This window comes from Charadrius vociferus, unplaced genomic scaffold, assembly GCF_000708025.1.
Source record: "Charadrius vociferus isolate BGI_N301 unplaced genomic scaffold, ASM70802v2 scaffold192, whole genome shotgun sequence".
Lineage (NCBI taxonomy): Eukaryota > Metazoa > Chordata > Aves > Charadriiformes > Charadriidae > Charadrius > Charadrius vociferus.
Genome location: NW_009647437.1, coordinates 2,247,113 through 2,272,473, shown reverse-complemented (window position 1 = coordinate 2,272,473; position 25,361 = coordinate 2,247,113). Strand labels below are relative to the sequence as shown.

Sequence of the window (25,361 nt, the reverse complement as noted above, 5' to 3'; positions counted from 1 at the left end):
TAGTGAAAAAAAAATAAATTGTTAAATTAGTATCTTTATCTTATTAAATTTTTAATTTGTGGTTCATCATGGAAAATCTAGCCCAGTATTTGGCAGCTGTACTTGGCAAAGAAGAGAAAATGTGAATGTTGTTTCTGAACAATTTTATTCTGGTTCTTGTACTGTGTTATATAAATACACCCTTGCACAAGTGTGCGTGTGAGCTGGAAGCCTCTAGCTCTAGTACATTACCCCGCTGATGGCAGGAGGAGGAGGGAATATGTAGAACATCCTCACTAAGAGAAGCTGCATCATCAGCAAGTCAGGAAAAATAGAAACATAAGGCTTCTTGTTAGGGTGTTCTTTTTGTTTATATCTCTTTATTCAGAAAAGAAGCCATCATATTGTAGTAGCAACATATTAGTAAGGAAAAACTGACCTTTGATTTGCAAAGTGTACCGGGGAGCTTTGTGGTTGTGAGGCCAAGACTATGTGCAAATGCCGGTATTTACGCATGTACATGGCTTTTTTGTGTGCAAACTTTATATAGGAGGAGTAATATTGGTGAAATTTGTGGTTCCTGTTTGTAAGTAGCTATATTATGTATTGCGTCATGAAAATATATCATATTACCATTACCTGAAATGAGGTGGCTGTGAAATACGTTGCCATCGTTTTTACGATTGTTTCAGTTATTAACCACCACTAGATGAACTGCCAATATTAGTAGATTGGGATTGATGCTGTTAGCATGTTAAACTTACCTGTGAAATCTTTGAAGGCTCTGAATGGCTTAGAAGGTAAAACAAAGTAGTGGATGAAGTGTTTGGTGTCGTGGCTTGGATCCAGCTTGATGTCCTAAATGAATGCATCTCAAAACCACAACAGATCAACCCAGATTTATATGAGTGACGTATGAGAGCCCCGAAGCTAAGCCAACATAGTGATTGAATTAGCTCCTGCATTTAGAGAGGCTTCTCCCTCCAGGTCAGACTTCTAAGCACTGATGGGCTTGTGTGGGGAACTAGCAGTTACAGATTGAAGTATGCCTATGTTGTGGAGGAAAAGAAATCTTAGAGCTTCAGAACTTTTATCTTTGACAAGTGTGACTGATTTTCTTTTAGAAGGAAGAAAAAAAAAGGAAACACTATGAACAATAATGGAAAAACTGGAAGAATTTCCATTAGTGGTGCTTCGGTCAAGGACCTGCCAATCTTCCCAGAAATATCTGTTCAAAATCTGAAACATTTTATTGCTGCGGGGCTGATCTGTACCTTATGTATTGCCCACCCTCATACAATACCTGACTTGTTCTTTTAGTAAATAATAACTGTACTGTAGTGTGATGCTCATAAATAGGAGAATTTTACAAACATTTGTGCGTGCAGGTACAAAAGTACAACATTTGTGATCTTTTCTCTAAGCACCTTATTTCAAAAATTATCTTATTTTTAATAAAATGATATTATAGGTAAATAAATGCCAGATTAAAGACAAGACATAGTGGATGAACAGAAGCGTTGTTCATTTTGAGTAATCATTAGGTGTTTAATGTATTTTTGTTTTTACATGATGCAGGGAAATAGTTATTAAAAAAAATACAGTTACGTGAAGATTGTCTTATTCTAGGGATTTGTATCATGACAAAGATGTTGCAAAGAGGTACTAGAGACCTTTTAAAAATATGTTCTACAATTTATGGTTTTAACTGGTACCCTCACATAAGATATTGATAAGTTCCAGCAACTATTTCATTAATGTGAGTATTGTTTGCAGTTCTTAATTATGTATGCTTCGATATTTCAGTAACCCGATATCTCCGTTTTTGTTTCTCAGCATGATGTATCACAGACTTTGCTCAAAGCAACTCTGGACAGTGTGGTTGAAGAGTGTGTCAGCTTTGTAGGAGTTGATATTAACATCTGCTCAGAAATACTATTAAGGTGAGTCAAGCATTTTCCTATTCCAGTAATTACATGGCTCTGGATCACAGAGTCTCTGTTTAGTCTGCCATCTGACTCAAGCTCAGCTGGAGCAAATGGCTCTTGTGTTAAACTTCCAATTACATGAAAATGACACATTAAGACAGTATTTCACTGGATCATTAAGAGTCAGTTTTTAAGGGTATGTGTGATTCTCCACGGTAAAACTATTCTTCAGAGAAAACCAGATATTTAAAAATTTTGAACCAACATTGCAATTTTAGAAAAACTTGATATAATTAATTTAGAGGGGTTTTTTATGCTGAGAAAGGGATTTTCAAATGTACTTTCTGTCTCTTAGAAGGTATTTTTATAGGTACTGCTAAGTGGAACAGGTTGTAAAAGTTGGGTGAGGAAAGGAGAAAAGGAAAGATTTAAGGGGAAACTGCTGAAAAATTTATCCCTTTTTACTGTTGGGGTTTTTTTTTTAGGTAATTATGCCATATTTACTTGGAAAATGCTGTGGATTTTATTTCTTTTGGTTAGAAATTAAAAGCTCATTCTCTTTTTTGAGTGTGTAGAATTGAGAATCATTTAGCTGAGCAGCCTCTCAAGCGCTCAGCTTGAGAACGAAGTGTTGCTGTCATCCTCTGTAGTAGGAGGGGAAGAAAAAGAATGTCCATAAGCTAGGTAGTGAAAATTATATTAGGTATCAAAGTTAGGAAAAATGTATTCTTGCTAGCTCTCTTTATTTTTTTAACCCTTTATTTTCATTCCGGCAAACGTCTTTCCATACTTTGAAGAGGCTCTCCATATATTCTTTTTCTCTGTGTGTATCTAATTCTTAGCCTGACTCCTGATTTACCTTCTGTCTTACCTTCTTTCAGACTTAGATCAGCTATTAGTAAGAAAGAAAGCAGTACCTATTGGCAAATGGGGCTGACCGGCTTTCATTCATGAATAAGACCCTACCTGAGCAAGTGCAGTGGGTGAGCGCTGTCAGCCTTCTGCGGGGTACAGCTGTGTTGTGCAGTTCAGCAGAGTGTACCAGGCAGAGGTGCTGCTGTGTCTCCACAAAATGGTGAACGTGAGGTGACACTGTCCAGTCATGGTGATAAGTGGTAACCATGTTGGCTAAATACTTGGGTCAAATTAACCTGGCTTATGATGCTCGTGTGCACGTGCCGCATCAAGTTCTGGATCTAACTTGATCCTTGGCAGTTCAATTCTGCTGTTCCATGTAGATGTGGTCTAAATTTCCCTCAGATGTACAGTGTATGAAATTAGCACCCTGGCTAGAATATACCATGAGCAGGGCTTTCTGGTCCTGCTTTCTGGTGCATCAAATACACTTGTTGACACATATTAGACATGGAAGGGGTGACAATGCTGCTTGCATCACTGCCAAGTATCGCACTTGAAAGACTTGACATCATCAGTGGAAATTTCTGAACTCGTTGTCATGCTCCTTTGTCAGTGTAAATAAGCTGGATTTCATAACATTTCTAAGAAATTTTTTGAGAAAATTCCGTTCCTAATGATTAATATTTTGTCTATGGTTAAAGGTGTGTCTTTCCAATGTAATTTTAAGGTTTCACCAACTTTGTATTATTTTTTTAACTTTTGCTTGAGGATGATAATTACGGAAAGATTTTATACTTTTTTTCTTCCCCTGATTTTTTTTACTCTTCCTGCCAGGTTTGCTAGTGGTGTTTTTCTAGAATCAGCCCGTGCCATTCCACAAACAGGTCTCTGCTGCCATTGACTTAAAGCAATGGCATCTGATATATAGAGCCAGATTGGTGACATTTCCTTCTCTAGTGCCAGGAATAACTGCCCACCACAGCTCTTTTCCCTCTTTCTATGATTAACGTACTCCGTACACAGAAAGTTGTAGTCACATGTACGTACAGAAAATGTGCAGCAAACCCACTGCTTCCTGAAGGAACTTGGCTAACTGCAGTTGCGCTTCACAGGTGAGTTCTTTGCCAGATCTGAGCTGCCCTCAAAACAACTCATGCAGCCTTTTCCCAGCTGCTCTTTTATCTCAAGAGCAGCCGGGAGAAAAGGAACAAGCTGTGTGGATCTGTTAAACTGTGTGAGGAAGGCAAGCTGCTCCCAGCCACTCTCCTTCTGGACAGCAGACATCAGCCCTTCATGTTGGGGAAAGGTGTTGTGGTACCATTGGAAGAGAATAGCTGAGAGGGGACCGTTCTCACAGGAACAATTCATCTGTCCTGAACCCTCCTCCCACGTCGTTTCCTGAAGAGGGCAGCTGGGGGCAGGCCATAAGACATGACAAATTAAGTTGGCATTACAGAACTAACCAACAGATCATAAATTACACGTCCCTGGCTTACTAGTTAGGTATGTGCAGAACCTTATTGCTGTACCAAGTTTTGTTGACTTGAGTGGATTCCTTCCACAGAACTAAGAGAAGGGATCCTTTTTCAGAGGATGCCTTTGGGCTGGGAGTCTATTTGTAAATTTCTTAGCTGCTTTTAAGTTTTGTAAACCAGATTTTCTACAGCACTGTTTATCCTGGTAATGAACAGGACTTGTATTAATGGCTGTTCAATGGTAATAAATGTTTTCTGTAAACTTTTCTCTTAGACACATTGCAGGACTGAATGCGAACAGGGCTAAAAATATAATTGAATGGCGAGAGAAGAATGGACCGTTTATAAACCGAGAACAGCTCAAGGAAGTTAAAGGTTTGGGTCCCAAATCCTTCCAACAGTGTGCTGGCTTCATCAGATTCAATCAAGAATATATAAAGACCTTCTGCAGGTAATAGAGATGTTGGCTATCTTGACTAGGTTATCCAAAATATTATGAGAAGACTTCTTCCCTTTCTGTTTTGTATTCAGGCTCGAGATTTGAGGAATCCTAGGCCTTTTCCCTCTGAAAGACAGTATCTTAGCAAGTAAACTTCTTGAAGTCAGTAGTTGAACTTAGATCTTCTGCTGAATAATCATGTTTTATTAGCTGGGTACTCTAAGTCACGATTTCTATAAGTATGTAAGTTTAGTTACAAATTCTGCCACTGAATCAGTAGAAGAAATTTGGCATGTAGCAGTGTTGTGATCTGAGATATTAAAACCTTACAGTCTTGTGTTTCAGGCATAATGTAGAGATTTGTAAATTCATTTTAATGTGGTAAAGATTACTCTACGGAACATAATTGTAGTAAATTAGAGTGGATTTTCGGAGAGTTTCAATGCCATTACCTAGAGAGATAAAGTTGAATATGCTGACTGTACCAAGCTCTGTCTGTGTTATACTCCTGTGCCTAGCAAGTGTGATGTGACTGCCTTGTAGCTCAAATGTGTAAGAGGCCCTTTCCCAACTCCAGTTTGTCAACACTGGGTCATTCTTTTCCCTCCCATTTCATTCCCTGTATCTGTACCAAGCCTTTCCCTCTTGCAACCATTCATTGGGCTTCTCCTCTTCACCTGAAATCCTTCCTCTCGACAACTGAAAGTGCCCTTTCTAGGGCAAAGTCTCTTCTCCTGTCTTTCCCATTTCTTCTTCCAACATAAAGAACTAAGAAAGGGCACAGTGGTAGCACCATCCCCACCTTCTTGCCGCTGACACTTCTCAAAAAATATTTTCCTGGGAAGCACATGCTATTTTTTAGCCAACCCAATGCTCAGAAGCAATACTGTGTTCCCAGATGCTGCTGGCCAAACAGCACACGCGTAACTTCCAGGCAGGAGGTAGGCACATTAGGACTGGCTTACTGCCCAGGTGGAAGGTATACAGATTGGTTGCCCATCTGGCAGGGAGGTACATGCTGCAGGCCAAATGGTGAACGCTGTAAGCACCAGAAGACCAAAGAAATTGCTTTCAAGGCTGTAGATGATCGATAGGTCTTACGTTGTACAGTTTTCTAGCGAATGCTGCAATACAACGGAGGAAGAAAAGGCTGATGCCATATTATTTTTTTTTTTTTTTCCCAAAAGTTCACTGATGAAATGTTTAAGAACGTGTGTTGTTTTTTGTCCTTGCTGGAGCATGCTGCTGATGTTAGTCAGATTCCATGAAACTTGAGAACACTGTATAACCTGAGAAATCTGCTCTAACTTCAGAGTTTGAGGCCAAAATAAAGCTCTAACAGCATGGCCTCCACAACATTTCTTGTGGGCCCAGGTGGCAAAATCAAACATTTTTTAAATGGACTTTGAGAAGATTTCAGTTTTGTCCTCTCTGATCATGTTGATGGCTATAGAGTGCTGTGCAAATTAGGTTTTGTGCTTTGTACTTGGAGGTTAACAAATATTGATTATTTTAAAAATTTATATGAAAACAGAAGTTTATGTCTGCATTTCTGCTGATGGTCCATGCATAGGTAGAGCCCAAAGTGTGAATGCTAGTTCCAGGTTCCTTCAGTGTGTTCCCTTTTGTCCTGCAAAAGCAGGAAGGACTTGTGATTTAGGAAACAAAAACAAACCAAAAAAGAGGCAAGAAAGGAGCCTTTGCCAGTAGGAGTCATTTAATGCATGTACTGTATCCTGAGCAATTTTTTACTTACGGGAAACTTTAAAGGAACAACTGTGCCAGTTGTAAATATGCTATATACATGAAGATAGATCTCTTTCTCTCCTGACTTCAGTAAAGTCCTCCTAACTAATGTAGGCAATCTGTCCATGGATCTCTCTGAGGCTTTGGAGCCTTTTCATTATCCAGACAAGTTCTTTTGATTTGAAATTTTTCATCTTTTGACCTGGCCTATGTTTGAGCAGAATTTTTCAGAAATTTAAGTCAATATATGTGGTTTAAAGAGTTCTGATGTTTAAGCATTCACCTACTTTTCTGGTTCTGTACATATGCTTGAGATGCAATTTGCCTACTGAAAGATAGTATGAATGGGGGATTTTGTCTTTAAATTTTTCAAATTTAAAATAATGCAGACTATTAACTGATAGTTAAGTATGAAAGTATCTTCACAAGGTCTTTATCAAGTAGTTAAATGCAATTGTCCCCATTTTACAGACAGAATATGCTATCCAGATTGCAAACAGTACAGTAGGTTGTGTAGTGTTTTCTTTATGGTCTTGTCATCATGAAGAAACATTGATAAGTTATGTTTTTATGCTATAATTGTATTGTTAAGATTCACCCACAATGACCTTTTAGGGATTTTGTACGTTTGTTGGGTTGTTGGTTTTTTTTTTAAAGAATGAACATTATATAAAAGTCTGATTGTGTTTTTCATGTGTGGGCACTGGGGTAGGATCTTTTTGATTAAGAATGACATGTCCATTTCTGATTTCTGACAGTAGTAAGAAAACTGAACTTGGAAGTCATGCGCTTTTAACTAAAGCAGGTGCACAGGGTAAAAAGAAGAGCAAACCAACACCATGTGCCTCGCAACAGCCCAATCCTTTGGACCAAACTTGTATTCATCCAGAGTCTTACAGCATTGCAATGAGGTAAGCAGTGGGAAAGCTTTTGAACCACCGATGCTATCAGTTTTTAAAATAAAAGTACTGCTTTTTCTGACAACAGCCTGCTCAGCCTTTTGAGACAGGAATACTTCTATTAATTTGATGCTTTCTCCCATTTCTTCAAGAAAAGGGTATGCTTCAGAAGTTCTTTACAAGTGAAGGGTTTTAGTTAGTGTGTTTTGCCTTTTATGTGCATGCAAGTTCTTAGTTTTATTCTTTAGGGTTTTTTTGTTTTCACATTGTTTTTCAGTGAGGAAATCGGTGAATTTTCAAAACTTTGCCAGACTTTCTTCCCATGACCCCGTCTTCTCCATATCATCGCTTTACCCCTCATTGAGGCCACTTTTCTCAATTTGCTTCTGTTTGCCAATTCTCTTGATGCCACACATCACTTTCCGTTTGGTCTTTCAGTTCATGAAGTGTGGAGACAAATCATTTGTTCTCGAAATGTTTAAAAACTGATTTTTTTTTTCTTCTACCTTGCCTCCATCTATCATGTAAAAGTCCATGACTGAAAAATAATTTTATTTGTTCTTTAAAAAATATCTAATTGAAATACCATGCAAATGTTCAGTCAGTGGTAGTTTAATACTTGTGCATCATTGAGAACTGCTTTTACATTGTTGCTTATGCTCAGCATGTGCCAAACAAACTTTCTGCTTAGTGAATTTTGACCACCAGAATTTGTGTGTTTGAGTGTGCACACAAGTGCACAGACATATGTGAACATGTGTCATTATTATGAGCCCTTCAAATTAATTTTGGATATTGCAAGATCTAATTAAGATGTATATATTAAGTTCCTAAACACATGAACACCATGGTGGTTTTACTAAATGACCTTTGGCTAAAAGAAGATAATGGGTTTTTTGTGGGCCAGAAAAAAGTAATTAGGAATTCATGTGTGCTTCTATTTAGGGGATACTGCCGCTGATAAATGCTAGTATAAGATGTGATCTTTTCTGTCATCAGCCCTGATTGGGTTGAAATTGGACTCTGCTTGTCCTCTTGAGAAGCCAGCATGTATTTATTTTTTAAGTGATTTGCGGTGAACAGGTTCTTTTCTTAAAATGTGCTGGAGCTAATTTCAGCAGTAGCTAGACACTTCAGGATTCTGATGAACTCTGAGAGTATTACTCCTGGAGAAAGAGAGTTGTGCTTCCTGTTCTATAAACAAAATCATCTTTAAGCCTCAGAGAGATATGCTGAATTTCTGAATTCATGAAGGTTGAGTTTCTTATCTAAAAAAGTCTTACAGAACCTTGCATTTTGAGGACGCCTTCCCTACAGTGTGTGCTCTGTTTTCTCTCTGGTGGAAATAATTGCATATACAACTTCCTATGCATAGTTCTGCATGCTTTTCTCTGCTAGACATGTAGTGCACTTTTGTTTCCATCCTCTTCTTCCCACGGTTTGTTCTTCTGTGTACCTGATTCTGGGGCCACCATGCAATTCCCTGCTAGAGTCCATGTGCAGTGTGTAGATAAACTTTGGTTTCTCCATTTCCACGACCATTTCCCTTCTTTTCTTATGCATCCGCGTTTGTTCCTAGTTCTCTGCCCTGTGCATAGCTGTAGAAAAAAATCAGGCAAGGTCCTGATCTTACTGATTTTACATTTGGTAGGTGGCAGATAGGGAAGCTTGGTCACCCCTACTGGAGATTATTCAGAGTGAGTTAGTATTAAATAATAAAAAAAAATATTCAAAATTCATGTTGCTTTTCAATAAATTATTTCATTCAATTTAAGTATCAAGTAGTCAGGATTTGGTTAATAGTCCATTAAGCTTTCCAGCCCTAGTACACTAATAAAATAATTGGTAAAAGTGTTCACAGTGTTACCAGCTTCACTTCTACTCATGTAGAAAGATTGCTTCACGGAACAGAGAAGTGTAGCCAGTTGATCATGGAATACTAGAGGGATTTATCTATGTACGATACCATTACAAAGGTTGGTCAGAAAATAGAGTTGTGACTTTGTTTCCAGAGCAGCACAGATTACTTCTGTGTCTGAAGTGGTGAGTAGGATTATTTCTGCATAAGGTAGCTCAGATATTCACATACGGTTGAAATTCTGGAGACAATCTTAGCAGGTATCACAAATTATATAATTGTGATTTGGAATTTTAATGGGAACCCAGGACTAGTGCTATTTAAAAAAAAAAAATAAAAAAATCACAATGTTAATAAGCATAAGTTTTACATCTCAACCAAAAGATAGTGGTTTGTGTCACAGGCTTATGTGTGACTCAGAGAGGAGGCTGCCACCTATTGCACAGCCAATACCATTTAGAATGTACCTTGTAGATTCTTAAAATGTGCTTGGCGTCAAACTCATTGGGCTTTGAAAGCTGTAAAGTCATAGCAGAAGTATCATGTGGCTACAGACCAGTGCTACCTATCATGTCATTTCTCTTTGGCTAATGTAATTACTTTAAAGTAAGTTTCTAGCCGTGCCATTGTCTGTTCTCTGTTTCTCACCAAACACTTTGCCTTCCTAGACTGAATCTTCAGGTGAAGTATTTAGATCCAAGTGCGTGTTGTAGGTATTGTACCATACAGGTTTTTTTATGCAAAAGCATATCAGTTGATATCAAAACAAATATAAAAGCATAACAACAATATTTGCTAATGGAACACCAAAACTTAGAAGCATAGCATCTGTCTCTGTAACTGACTGAATCAGCCTTTTCTGTTTTCTTTGGGCTTTTTCTCTGTTGTCTTACTTCTTCCATTTATGAGTATCTGTACGCATAGTTTGATGTGGGGAAAGAATGAAGTCTCAAAGTGCTTTCTATGAATGTACTCTGTTCAACAGTATTTTTCTTTTTCTTGCAGTCAGAAGGTAGTTTCCTTGAAAGCTTGTTAAATATGAAGGTGATAACTTTTACGGTGTAGATTCTATTAACGTGCACTAGCTTGATATCACAAAAAGGGTGTGGTGAAGGGGACAGATCTCTAATGTTTCTTTTCATTGCAAATAGCTGTTAGAAAGAAAGAAAACACAGCTCTGCAGCAAACTGACAAAAGCCAAGAAGCTTGGTGTTAAAAATTGACACTGATGACATAAGGGCTAAATATAAACCAGACATTCTCCCCTCGAGCAACTAATGGTTATATATTTCAAATGACTTTTCAAAAAAAGTATATGAGCTGTTAAGCTTCTTGAAACTTATAGAAATGGCTTTCCAAACCAATTTGCTGCCTAAATATGAATTAAGAAAAAATTCTGCTAGGAATTCATACTGCATGAAGGATCCAGTCCAAAGCTTATTGGGGCTGTTGATGAGTTTTGCCGACTTTGATAGGCAGTGGATGGGACCGGGCTTGTAATTCCCTTTTGCTGAGCCTATGTTTGTGAGAAAGCTTCTGAGAGTCTAAAGATCAAATCACATTTGCGTTGTTGATTTGATTGATTTGAGGTGTCTACTGAAATCAACCAACATCCAAAGGACTTTTAACATCTTAGAACTAAACAAGTTTTAAAGCCTAATTGATAATTCTTATAATTTAAATTAATGTGCATGAGAAAAAGTGAGACTGTTAGAAGTGGGTCAGAATCAGTATTTAATACATGTATATTTAAACAAATTACATTTTAGAGGAGTTCTTCTGTTTCTTAGCTGCTTTCAAAGGATTTCTTTCTTTTACTGTGCTTACACAGAACTTTGTCAGGGACCATGTCAAGCACACAGGTGGATCTGCGCTAACAAAGAGGAATTGTTGTCTTGAAGATGGGCAGATTTGATTCAAGGCATCAAAATACAGTATTACGTACCTCTTACCACAGCAATTAAAATGAATGGAATAGATGCTGCATAAGTGAGTCATAAAGGCTTCCTCGTGCAATGTCTACCACATCTTGCCATGAGAAAATCGTTTGTGAAAATTTTATTGGATTAAAAGTTTTCATGGGAAGTCACATTTATTTTTAAACAAAATAAACTGGTGATCTTTATCCACTGCTTCTATCCAAATTACCCAAAAGCAGCAGTCCACATTACAGATTTATGACATACAAAATTATCAGTTTTTAAAACAATGTTTTTGAGGGATAGAAGTTCACCAAAATTTGAAACCACTAATTTTCTTTTTCTGAACTATTTTGTAGCTTGAAAGGCTAATCCATTTAAAAAAAAATTGGTTAAAAGAATTGCTCCCAAGTGGTAACTTTGGTTGCCAAGCTTTAGGCTGGAGCCAGTTTTTATGGCTGAATTAGAAACCCCTGAAAAACAGGGTTTTTATAATGGAAACACTGATGTAATCTTTACTACAGTGGCACAACTGGTGCTGGTATGATTGATTTATGGCATTTAAACATCTTAACTGAAAATCTGTACAATTTCTGTAAAATAATTGGAAAACATCCTACTGGTGATTTAACTCACTTTGCAGATAACCAAAACTTTTTTGTTTGTCGTTTCCACACTGTCAAAGCTTGGCTTTGTCATGTGCAGCGATCAAGCTTATGAACACCTCTAAATATCCTGAATCAAAATTTCCTAAAAGTTAAGTTAAAAAAAAAACACAAAAAAAAAAACCCAACAAAACCTTTGCAGGCAGCGTATTTTCCTGCAAAGTAGAGCTGTGGTTTAAGTTTCTGAAAAGTCTGTATGTGAAAACCAGTTTATAGTGGCAGAATCTTCTACATACAATTAATACAGCATGTAGAGCATATCCAATTTCTTGGTACATATTGTAAAAGATCTGCTAGGAAAACTGAGGAAACGTTTAGGAAGTCCCAAGAAGTTACAACCAGGTTATGCTTATAAACCAAAATGCTGGAAAGAAAACGCAATGTTTTTTCTTTGTTGTATCAGTCTGTTGGGTGCAGTTGGTTTCGTATGACTGAATCTTAACATTTAGTGATTTTTATTTAAATCTCATAAAAATGCTCTTTGCTAAAGGTCAGCACTGAAAATGCGTATTTGCTGCTCACAAATTGCAGCATCTGGCAGACAGGTTGTATTTCAGTCTGAGTGACCAATATTTATAGAAGATGTAAAGTTGTGATGTAGCATAACGCAAGTGGGGGATGTTCCCTGGGTAATTACCCAGGTTTAGGACGTTACCTGGTAGAGGATAGTACTGCTCACTGTGGTTGGTTGTGCCTTAGAAGTTTTTGACGTACTGAGCAGTGACTTGCAGTGAAGATTCATGTCTCGCTCTTTGCTGCGTATTGATAATGCTGCTTGATTTCCCCAGAAGGACTGCAAAATCCCAAGAGGATTTGACAAAGCACCTGTTCGCGTGTCTGTTCTTCACCAAAGTAAAACATTCGGAGTTAAATCCTTTGTTGTAATGAGCATCGTGTTGACAACTTTTTATATTTCATTATAGATGGATTGATCACTTCAAATATTTCTGGTGTTTCTGTCACTCTCTTACACAGGCGGATGTAGGAGCTGATGAGTAGTATCTCAGTTGCTTTGCTGAAAAGCTGCAACAAGTAGCTGCGCTTGCTAGCTTTGAAGGCAAGGACTGACACATAAGAAAACGGAGAAGGAAAGCTTGATTAGGGAGAGACCACCAAAAGCAAGAGATCTTCCTCTCCTGCCCTTAACGCAACTGCATGCTTGTCCGTTGACGACATTTCCAGCTCTCTGCCAGGCTGGCTTGCTTCCGTCCTGGTCCTCTAGTTGTCACTGAGCAACTGAGGCAATGCCTAAGGGGAATATAAATCAGGGAGGGAATAGATCAGTTACCTGGTATGGTGTTTGAGCAGTGAAAACAAAATGTTATATTCTATTTAATAATGCACTCTACAAGTGAATATTTCACAGAGGATAGGAGTTTTCACCGTGGTAGGATGCCTTTCCTTAAATTCACTACAAAGTTGATCCGAAACATCTTTTGTCCACTTCGATAAGACTGTACTTGTGTGTACATGCATGTGTGTATTCACGCTATTTAATGTGCAAAATAAGGCTTTTAGTAAAGTCTTCAGTTTCTTTTTAAAAAGCCTAAAAAAAGTTAAGCTTGGTAAATTAATGAATCCTTATGACTATTTCTAATAGGAAAGGAACACTTGCAGAATTAGGACCGTTAAATCAAATAAATAATAGTTCATCACTTTAGAAGGCCAGATCATTCTCGGGTCTGACAATTAATAGCTGGATTTTTAGAGGACATACTTTTGAAAGTTATCTTGTCAATACATAGAAGAGTAGAAAAGACTTTCACTGCTAATTGCCATCCAATAAAGGCATATAAAAACTCTTATGTGACTTAAAATATACAGTTAACAAGAATGATTAGAAGAACTCAGAAAAAAACCAAAGAATTATCCTCTAGTTACATTATAAATAGTAGACCCATAAATCAAGTGGTATTTTTTCATTTGTTGAAAATTTTGAAACTTGAGTAACTTTCTACTGGTTGCATTTAAAAAAATTATGAAGAAAAAAAAGTTGAACTTTTTTATGTAACGATCTTCAACTGTAGTACTAATTCTTTGTGGATAACTAATCATGTTTCACTATTTTGTATCTCAGGTTACACTTCAGCTGTGTGATATATCAGTAGTCATGAAAACAGCTAACAACAGCATGCCTAGCGGTATGGCAGCAAAGGGGCTATGCTGCAATGTAACCACCTCTGAATTGCTTTTCTCATTTAGAAACTCACTGTTTTAGATGTATACATTCAGAATGTCATAAACTACCTGAGTGCTTTCTGGTCTTCTGCATGCAGTCTATAATATTAATAATATATGCATTTGAGGAAAAACATACTGGTTAAATATTCCTATCTGGCTAAACCACCTAAGTAGTTTGCAATATATTTGAAACTTTAACTTTCTGTGTCCAGCAACTAATTACAGAGCATAATGTACAAATATTGTTAGATATATAATCTGCATCAGTAGTCAAAAACTGAGGATCTGTATCACTAGCGAGAACAAGAACAGTCAACATCTGCATTATACAAATAATGCTTTTGCATTTCAAAATGTTACTAAAACATAAATAAATGTCTGCATAATTTAAGTTTGCTACTGTCATGAATGTACATTTTACCTAACAAAGCACATGCTAATGCAAAGTTGTTTTGTTTTCAGAGTGATTATGTTGCATTACCGTTAATTCATGTGTGCACTGTGACAAGATGTAATGGCGTATCATGTTGCTTTAATGTAATGAATCCAGTACTCCCAGCTCTTAAGTCGTGTTGCTGGAAATGATTACATAAAACAGAAATGACTGTGACTAAAACCCTTGCAAAGCTTTAGAACTCCTGCACATTATAAGAAGCTTTTTGGGGGGTTTAAAGTAACTTCTTAAAAATTTACTGAAGGCTTCCCTTGGTAATATTTTTATTCTTTTCGGACTGTTTTTTGCATTCCACTGAAATTTGCATTATCTTTTAAGCAATACAAGGGCTGTGCTATAATTTTGTGCAGATGTGTATGTTAAGTGAACATGATGTGCTTATTTGTTACATTTATGCTACTTTTCTTTCTTTATCTGGGTAAGATGGATGAAATTATGTATTAAATAAAAACATCAGTGATTTAGCCATGACCATTCTCTGCAGGTCCTGTAAGACTGCAAAGGTTGCTTTTAAAACTAGGGTGCTTTCAGAGGTTTCTGAGTATCCTCTAAATCTCAAAATCATAAAACTGAGTCTCTAAACCAGCTAAATCTCACTCTGTGCTGAAAGACTCTCCTAAGACTCTGGCGGTTTTTATCTGAGTTGGTGTGCCTTGAACAGAAAGGTTGCCGTTCACACAGACACTCAACATTTGAGGAAATAAGGATAGTATATCTTATGAGAATGACCTCACTTCACAAAAAAAACCATCTCGTCTTTCCCATTTCCATTTCTGTTAACTTTTCTATAGGTTTTGGCTTTCAGTAGGTAAACGTAACAGTTGAACTACTGCAACATGTTATTTAGTTCACATATGTAGCCAGAAAAATACTTGAAGGGCTTTCATTTTTGCAAAGAACATTCATGTTCCTGTGTTGTGCAGCTGGAACTGTCATTTACTAATTGGGTAGGTGAGATATTTCAAAAATGGTAGTGAGACAGTTTAACATTACAAAGATCAAAATATGTAAATTAAGGAAAACCTCTTTTTTCCCCCCGTAGTCATATCCCAGCCTTATTACCGACTACATCTTTTTTTTTTTCTGACCTTGAAATAACTCTTGAAGGAAGTTGTTGGCTTGCTTTTTTAATAAGGAAACATTTAACTTTGTTCTTAGCAATGACATTTAAAAATAGAAATGATCAATATAATGTGCCACTGTTCAGTCAGATTTGTGCATTATATTGATTTTTTTTTTTTAATCTAAGTACCCTCAGGCTACGTTCGTTTGAGTGAAAAGGATACATTAAATATATAACTAAGTCTGTAACTAGACTATAACTATAACTGCATCTATAACCACTAAGAAATTGCTTTTATTTGGAAATATTTTAACACACAAGTTTTACCAAAACCTAACCTAAAAAGATGATAATTTCCAAAATAGAAATATATTGTTTCTGTTAAAGATTTTCTTTTGTGTGTATGTGCATGCTGGGCCTTGTTACAGTGCTCTGTTCTGCCTCTAATATATGTCATAATTCTGAAATTAGAATTATCTTAGCCAAATGCCTGATTTTTTTTATAACATCAGTAATTCCACTGAGGTTGGTGGGACTTCTCATGTACTTAGACTTGGGCACATGTTTAAGCATCGTCTTCAGGTGGAGCCATAATTTTATTCTGAGCAGTAACCATGTTAATAAGCTATTTAAACAACTGTAATTGATAACGTACCACCCTTGTCTAGATGAGGAATCCTTTTTAATATCAGAGAAATACTTTTGTTGGTATTTCCGGAGGGTGGGGGAGGCAGGGGAAAGGGGGCGAAATAACTTTCATGAATAGTAATTGAGGGCTCAGGCACCTGGGTTGTGTCCTGTTTCGGGCTGGTTTTCTTTCCAGCAGCCTGCACGTAGCACCGGGCATTCTGATTGCATTATCCGTGCGGTCGACAGTTTTGTACATAACGGGCTTTTTTTTTTTTTTCTTTTAATGCATCGGTGGCTGTTCCATGTGGTTGTACTTATTAGCAGCGAAACCCACCCTGTTACCTATTTACAAAGTGAATACGCTTCTGTGAAATCCTAATGGTGACAAAAATGTTACTTGGAGGTACTTGAGCTGAATTTCCATTTGAAGTGAAATAAAGCCAAGTAGATGAATGTCAGCAAACTTGTTTATAGGGGAGGGCGGTAAAGCATACATTATTTAGAAGGTTGAGTCATGAGGCTGGTCGGGTTTGTTGCGTTACATCTGGCACGTCAGTCAAAGCTGGGGCAGCTGCCGCCTGTCACTAGTGCTCTGGTGGGGCATTGTCCATCCATCAGCGTTACCAGCCAGCGGCCCCCAGTAGTTTTCTGAAGAGCACTTCGCCTGGACCTACGTGCATTTTCTGTATTGTCATTGCAACCACTTTTAGTGCTCTTTTGAGACCGACAGAAGATGGTCTCATAGAAGGTCTGATATTTTTCGCATGTAGCCTTTTATTAGACAAAATATTTGAGTGGTAGTGTTTTGTTGTTAGTTTGTGGAAAGCAAAAATTTGTATTAAGTATTATTAAAAAAAAAAAATTGCTTCTGTTTTGATATTTGCTTTGCTTCCAAATCACCTCAAACTAATTAAAAAAGTCATGTAAAAAGTTGAAATGCAATCAAAGCAAAATTCAGTAAATCCTGAGACCAGTATCATCTACCGAATCTTTATTAATTTTTATTTTTACATACATTGCCACATGAAAAATCTGTATGCCTTAAGAAAATTAATGTGAAAATTGTATCTATCACTATTAAATGCAAATATATGTGTTTGAGCTAAAATATACTTAAATCGTCTTGCTTGCACTTGAATTCAGTAAAAATGTGGAAGTCCTGATAGCCAATTTTGATGGATGGCCTCCTTTCAGTGAAATTAGTGGACATTTTGGAGTGAAGATTTGCCCTTGTGCTCAAAGATTAATTTTGTGGTTTACTGAAAGTTGGATATTGCTTTAATTATGTTCCTTCACATTATATTTTCCCCAAAAGAAATTTAATTTTGTATTTCAGTGCATATAACTTTTTATCACTCACCACCTGAAATAATGTCAGTTGGGTTCCTCAGGTTAAAAAAAACCAAAAACAATAAAACAAAAAAAAAACCCAAACCCACTGTGTCTGCTGCCAAAAGAAAGACTAGGCTCAGATTTTGATGAAAGCACAGCATGTATTTTTGAGGGGGGAAGGGAGGTTGAGTACCAGGGGCTTTTGCTGTCTTACAGAGCTGGAATGTCTCCCACCCCTCCCAAGCACAGGGCATGAACCTGCTGGTCAGCACTTCTTTTGTGGCTTCTGGTTGACACCTGTTGGGAAGTGGGATAAGGACAGGAAGGAGGGATCCCTCTTAGGAATTTGGAAGGAACGCTTACTCGGACTCTGGAGGACAGGGGCAGTAATTCTACCTGTCTGCTGCAGTGGAGAACACACGAAAACCCACGTGCCTCACTCCAACAATAAGGAACGTGATAAAGCAGGGTAGAAGAGGCTTATTCATGGTGAGATGCAGAGCAGGGCAGCAGCACAGATAACTGAAGAGTCTACTGAGAAAAGGACAAACTGCTTTACTTAGTACAATGTGTCTCAGCTTCTATGAGCTGCATCCTCATTTTCATTGGTTTATATCCATCAAAGATTTGTTTTACATTTTTAAGTCCTTCAGTAAAATAAGGGCATTTATTTGGTGATAAATAAACATTGTCTAAGGCATCGCTACTCATAATGTAGAGTCTGCATGTGAAGTTTTCTCATCTATTCTCTGCGCTTCTCAGCATATGGGCTGGCATTGCTGCACTAAAAACCTCAGTACGTGTGTGTTTGTTTTTTTTCTTTAACTTCAAAAAAAAAAAAAGAGAGATCAAAAATCAAGACATATTTACTTTAAAGTATTTCTTTTCAGCCTTTTTAGATGCCAATCCAAATTTGTCTCAACCTGCAATGTGTGTGAAAATAGGGAAGGATAAGGGTGTTTGTGTTGTGTAACTACTTTGACTTGATAATTTCTTAATTTCTGAAAAACTAATTGTTCTTAATCATGAAGTTCATAGATGAGAATTATTTCATGTGAAGTTTTTCTTAAATTTGGGTAAAGATTCTTCATATTAAATTAATATTTTAAATGTTCGTTGTTGTTTTACTAAATTGCCATTCATTCTAATTTGAATCAATGTGACAATAAAAATGACAGTATTGTAGAAGTCTCACTTATTTCTAGGGAACTTTCATAGTAAAAGTAATGTTTCAGTCATAATCAGATTCAGTTTTAGCATGAGATGAAATCATTGGTCTGAGAAGTGGTTTACAGTTTGAAATTTTGCTTCTAGTTTTGTAATCTATTCCAAGAAATACATGTATGCAGTTAGACTTTTTCCACGTATCTCTCTGATCAGTGATGAGTTGAGAGGATATGCACTTGGGAAACTGTTCCCTCTTCATGTGTTTTACCAGAAGTTTTGTTAATGCATCAATCCAAAAGTAATTAAAATCCCTAAACATAGTGAAGGTTCGGATCCCACTAAACTATCTCTCTCTGTACCTTTGAACTTCCCAGGTTTTTATCTTTCATTGGAGGAAACGCAAATGACATAGGAAAATTAGATATGCAGCAAAAAGTAAATGCAGTCATTCAAAAGGAAGGACTGGAAGGCACAGCCAAAAGGCTAAATACAACTGTGCACACACTGCAGCTGATCATTGATGGTCTGACTCAGCCTGAAGGCTTTGACATCCGAACAGGTAAACCTTTGTTTGAAGGTTGTAATCGCAGCTTGATTGTTCTGCACCCCAGTATTAAAACAGCACGTCGTCTTCTTCTAAAATCAGTAGTAGATTTTCATGGACATGTAACTCCATTTCTTTTCTCAGGCAGGGTAAAGGCTATATCATAGTCAGATGTTTCTTTCCAGCTTGGTAGGTAAAGAGTGTGAATCCTGTCTTAAATCATGGCATTTTCAGCCGTAGGAAGGGGAGTTGTATGGCTGTTAACAGATGAAATAGTTTCAATATGTTGACTCTATACTGATTAAATCTGTGTTGGCTCTCCAGCGCGGAGAGGAATGCTGAGACCAAGCTGAAACAGTAGTAACAAAGGTCTGTGCAACAGTAGTGTAGTAGTGTGTAGTTCTGCTCTTTTATTGCACTAGTTCTTGGAGACAAGTGTAATTGGAGCACATGGCTCATGACCTGCCTTGGTTAAAACTTTGCAGTAGTGCTGAACAGTTTGAGGTGGAGGGGAAGAAGGATGAGGTAAGCAATGAAGTAAAACATCTGGAGATGCTGTTGTTTAATGAAACTTACAGCTGGATTTTCTTTCAACAGCGAGAGATAAAGGTGGGCAGCAAAGATGCAGGCTTGTAATAACAAATAATAAACTTATCCTTAAAAAAAAAAAAAAGTTTGTCCCCCTTTTGGGGGTTCACTAGTAGTTTCCTTGATGATTTATAAATATTTCCCACTAGTGATCTTGAAAATGTGTCTCCATTTGTTCTGGTGGTCTCACATCCAAATTACAGTAGGATAGACTATTAACATGAAGATATAAAAGCAAAAGAGAATCTTCAGTGGAAATACTCATATTCTGCTCATCCAATACCTTCAGTATTACTGTAGACCGACTCTGTGACTGGAGTAGACAGCCTAGTAGCCTTGTATATTTGTAATTCATTGTCTTTGTAACCCTGCTAGTGACTGTCAGTGAAGAAATGCATCACATCTAATAGGGCTCAGGCAGACTGAATGGTTTTTACTCTACCTTGATCCAAAAAGATTGAATTCCTTTGTTCCCAACAGTAGAGATGTGGCATTAAGGAATTGCAGACAAAGAGTAGCTTTCCTGTGTATTCTCTAAAATGTAATTGAAGTTCGATAGTGTTTATTTTTCCTGAATGATTTTACTACAAAGAAAAATGGAAAGAATTACATGGGGAAAGGGAAAGAACAGAATATTTTAACCATATTATTTAAAAAAAAATTTTCTAGCCAAGGTCTTGCAAGGCAAGAAATTGTCTTTTTAACATTAAAGTTGAACAGCTAATCAGGTGACTGTAATGAATTTGCCAGGTTTGGACAGGGGAGGAAACCCAGGTTTGCAAACATTTTAAAAGATTCCCATCATTCCTCTGAATCTTCTTGTGCTCGTTGCTCTGAATGGCTGAGTTGCTTTTTTCATTGAAGTGCCACTGCATAGTACAACGTTACAAAAGGATTAACCGTTTTGGACTTGAGCAATTAGGTACATTCCTTCAGTAGAAAATTTGGTGTCATTCAAAGCCTATTGCTGCATTTGCCAGCTTGTGTACTCAATTTGGGTTTCCAATTTTTTCCAACTCGATTTGGGTGCCTGGTGAAGTTACAGACTGATTAATTTCCAGTACATCTTATCTATAAACTTGTTCAGGCTGTATTTTATTTCTCAAAGGCAAATATAGGAAAATGGTTGCAATCCTGGTTTGGTGATGCTCTCTGTGGAAAATCTCAGTCCTGTCATATCTTGGAAAAGGTAAAACAGCAGTAGGAAAAGGTTGAAAGGGAAGTTGTTGAGATGACAACTGCAGGAGCAGAAAGTGGTAAGCAGGTAACAAGAGTTTAAAAGATCTATCTGTGCCCTTAAATGCAGAATGAGAACTTTATCTATATCGTGTGATGTCATGGGAAGCAGTTGTGTTATGTCATGGTGCAGATGAACAGCAGGCCTAAGAACAGTGCGTGGTTGGCTTTTCTCTTTACTATGTGATGAGGCTGAGTATTCACCTTCCTGTGTACAAACTTGTATAGGAGTAGAATTTTATGTGTAATTTATGTAGCTCAAGTAAGTCACCTCAAGTCTTTTCTCCCTAGCTCCAAGAAAATTTAAAGAATCTTTCAATCACTAATATACTCCATGCTCCTGATCCTTTTGTGATAGTTTCATACCACAGAGTTCACTACGCTTATTACTCTGTTCATTGTAGTCTTTTAAAGTGAGTCACAAAGTACGAGAAAACAGTTGTTTATCATAGGTGGGTCTTTATTTTAAAAAATGTAATGAAGCAGTATTTGGGACCTTAGAGCTACCTTGGAATGACTGCTTAATTAGAAACAATCAGCTGGGAAAAAAAATCTTAGAAAATAATGCAAGCTTTTTCTCCTTTCTCTTATTTTTGTTTCTTGTTTCCTATAACAGATTTTGATAAACCTGACTTCAAGAGAAGCATAGTCTGCTTTGAAGACTTAAGTGTTGGTACTGTTCTGACCGGAAAAGTTGAAAATGCGACACAATTTGGAGTTTTTGTTGATATTGGTGTGGGGAAAGCAGGTTTGATTCCAGTGCGAAATATAACAGAAGCAAAACTTTCTAAAATGAAGAAGAGAAGAAGCCTGGGGTTAGGTCCTGGAGAAAGAGTGGAAGTCAAAGTGCTTAACGTTGATATTCCTCGACTGAGGATAACGTTGGATCTTATTCGTGTTTTATGAGAGTGTGTTTTATGATTGAGCCTTCATTTTAAAGGTTAAGTAATGTCAGCAAGGTTCTGGAGATTCAGGCATTTAATGAAAGCGTTGAAAGTGAAAGAATTTTGAAACCTTCAACCTTGCTGCTTTTTTTTTTGTTTGTTTTTTAATCTAACAGTTTTTCCACATTTCTTGAATCCTTTCTGTTAATAATTGTTGGAACAGTTTATTGGATTACCTCCAAGCAACCTTGTTATTTTGTCTGCGGAGCAAACGAAATTCCAGTGAACTGTCAGACAGATCTCTTATCTGTTCTGTCTGTGCAAGATTTGCTGTCTCAATCTTTAGTCAGTACTGCATAAGCAGACACATCTACTGCTCCCCTTCAAAGAACAGCCATTCAGTTTGCCTGTTTTCCAGTTGAGAGTCTAGAAGAGGGTACCTAGTTGTAGAAAAAAAGTGATCTTTTTAAGTTAGTTGGTGATGACATCGCTTTAAAAGTAGACTGAAGAAAGAACATCTGCTAATACTATTGGTGGTTCAGAAATATTTGGCTTTAATTTATTTGAGCAACGTTATTAGGAGGTCTGTTTACTTGTCTTATTGCTTGTTCAGTTATCATTGATTAACACACTTGGATGTACCTTGGGGTTTAAGGAACTTCGCTCAAAGGCGTCAAAAGACATTTATGTTGTTCTCTACTTGTGCAAAATAAAAACATTTCTGGCCATCTTTTCTCAGTGTACTGGTTCTACAAGTCATTTAACAGTCCTAGTTCTCTTTCTTTCCAACATGTGCTCCACCAGTAACAATTCAGCTTAAGGGGGCAGCTTGTGAGGATGCAGTTGTCTGACCTTCTGAACGGTATGTGCTTTCCTGAGCTTTAACACCGGTCTACAGCCCATGGCCTGATGTTGTTCCCGATTCAATAAAATAGTTCTAGTCTGTCTTGGACTCCTTTAACTTGACATTAATTTTTTTTCCATCTTCAATATAATGTATTTTTCTGCCTGTGGAGAACAATTTTCAATGCTTACCTTCACACACTGTGCTTGTGAAGGCATAAGAAACTCCATAAAAACCTTTTTGCTGTTTGTGGATGCTCGCAAAGCTTTTCTAGACTTCTGTTTTAATAAGACTGTTCATTGTGTCCTGTTAGGAGTGCCTAGTACATGAGACTTGTTTCTTCCACCTGGAGACTCTTTGTTTTGGTGCTGTTTCAAAGAGTTTACCAATTTGGCCAAGTTTGCAAAGGACAGGCAATGGTATAGTGGCAGAAGAGCTTCCAGCAACGGCAGGTGTATGTGGCCCTTCCAGGGAATTTTTGGTGTATTGGACGTTTATTCCTTTGAAGTCATCAAACTCGCCTGTAAATTGGCAGAAACTCCTGTCTTTAACAGATGAGCACAGACAACACTTATAGCGAGTGTCTAACATCTTTGATGACAAGGTTTCTAACTAGAAATGTCCAAATAGCTGTTGGCACAGGGACTGTGTATTAGTTAGGAAAAGGTTGGTATCATTTAATCTCCCAGCTCTGTGCTTTAATTTTCAAAATTAAGAGCCAGCTGTAGACAGTGTGTTTTGGAGATTATGGGATCATTTAGCCAATGGAAAAAAAGGAGACAAATCTTACTAGCTTCACTGCATTTGTCTACCGAAGAAAAAAAAGACCATTCTCTGTGATGTGAAGGTCAGCGCAGCATGGAATCATGTTTCTCAGGCCTTTTGAAATTTTCCTGTAATACCTCTGCAAAGTACATTTTGTTGGTTTGAAATTAGAAACTGTGATACCATGGTCTCCACAGTATCTAAGCACTTAGCAAATGAACTGAATTCACTTGGCCTTCTCTAAGAAGGAGATAAACTTGATCTCCTGAAGCTCATTTCAGTGGCTAAGATGAAGAGTAGCTTTTTTTTGTACTATTTCATTTCTTACTGAAATTCATTTTTTTAATCTTTATGTCATGAGGACTGTAGCATCTTCTGCATTTTTGTGTATATCTGTTGGATGATCGTAGAATTCTCTAAATGAGAGACATCTCCTTGAGACTGTTTTTCTCACTGTTAATTCTTTAAGAGGCTTCTTGCTTCCTCAGAGGACTGACCTACAAATCAGCTTATGTACTCATGAGCTAGTTTGGTTTCTCCATAGCAGAACTCAGATGCTTATTCTGTGGCATCACAGGGACTATTGGAAAATGTCATCTCTTATCTCTGAATTTTTTTTTTAGTCACACCAAAATGGGAAGTTTGACTATTAATGTCTTAAATGTCTACAGCTCTGCAAATGTAATCCCATTATTTGTCAGCTAATTCAGTATCTTGATTACTTCCCACAAAAAAATTTTTTCTTTGCAAGTTTGTTTTTTTGTTTTTTTTTTTCTTTGTCAGAACACAGCCATTATAACAGTCTAAGGAGAGTCTAACAAGGATGAATGTTCACATGACCTTCTCAGTTTTTGTCAGATCCTTGTCTGGAGATTTTAAATTCTTTGTTCTTCATCAGTTTTCCTCTTGAACTTTTTGGATTTCTGACATCAAAGCATCAAGACTGTTTTCTCTAATTCATCTCCCCCTTTAGTTTCTGAACCAAGAAGAAATTACTGGCTGGGTGCTTTTACACGTTTGAGATGCTCTTCATGATGCAGTCCAGTCTTCTAACAAATTCTGTAGTGCTTAATGGTGATGCCTCCAAGATCTAAAACAAAAACAAAAAAAATCTTACCTAAATGCTTCGAAGTACAGTTTCTCAGGGGAAGAATTAAATACGAGTCTTTAAGTCTCACTAAAAATTTTGCTTTTGCCTTAAGCTGTAGATTCCAAGGCATCTACTCAAAGTTCCACCTCTCCACAAGAGAATCTAGCCCATTGATCTTAGCTGACAATCTGCTTTTATAGTTCCACCCTCACTCAAATAGTCTGGTATTTTGCAATCGCCTTCCTCCGATATGCAGACCCATAAGAAGAGCTTCTAAAGATTTCCTGTGCTTTAGATGTTACACAAAGGAGAAGAATTCCTCTACCAAACAAGATGGCACTTGTATGCCTGGCTGTAGTAATGCAAATCAAGAGTTTAAAAGAAGCCATTTGTTTTGGTTTTATTCCTGCCTCAGGCAGTTTTAGACAGCATATATCAGTTTTCCAGAAACTTGTCAACCTCGGGAATGATTTAGTATGCTGTTAAACATAATAAAATCAATAGGAAAACAAATAGAATTTCCATGAGGAGCAGACGGTTGGAGAAGCTTGTCCATATGGCATATAGACATGCTGGAATTTGGGGCTTTGTGGGGTACTTGCGTTAGGAAAATTACATACTGAGCAAAGGTAATGCATAATTCAGGAGAACAAATAATCTAACAGCTTTGTGGTAGTGCGTCTTGAACTTGGTGTCTGTATTTATTTAACAACAAATACACTTAGAAACTCTATGCCTGGAAGCTACAAACCAAACATGAATCATATTTGCCTAATTTCAGACCTTTTTATAAGGAGCCTCACCCACTCTGAAGTGA

The 25,361-nt window shown here is 37.3% G+C and overlaps 1 protein-coding gene across 1 annotated transcript in view; it reads left to right on the top strand.

Annotated features, from left to right (window-relative positions):
* The window catches only part of SRBD1 (S1 RNA binding domain 1), a 124,948-nt gene extending 103,076 nt beyond the window's left edge, over nt 1-21,872 (top strand). Inside the window, exons 16-20 of the mRNA XM_009880643.1 lie at nt 1,816-1,922; nt 4,515-4,691; nt 7,184-7,336; nt 18,968-19,152; nt 21,578-21,872. Of these exons, the coding sequence (XP_009878945.1) occupies nt 1,816-1,922; nt 4,515-4,691; nt 7,184-7,336; nt 18,968-19,152; nt 21,578-21,867 (912 nt within the window). The 3' untranslated portion in view covers nt 21,868-21,872. The remainder of the gene's footprint in view (nt 1-1,815; nt 1,923-4,514; nt 4,692-7,183; nt 7,337-18,967; nt 19,153-21,577) is intronic.
* Nucleotides 21,873-25,361: the final 3,489 nt, after the last annotated feature.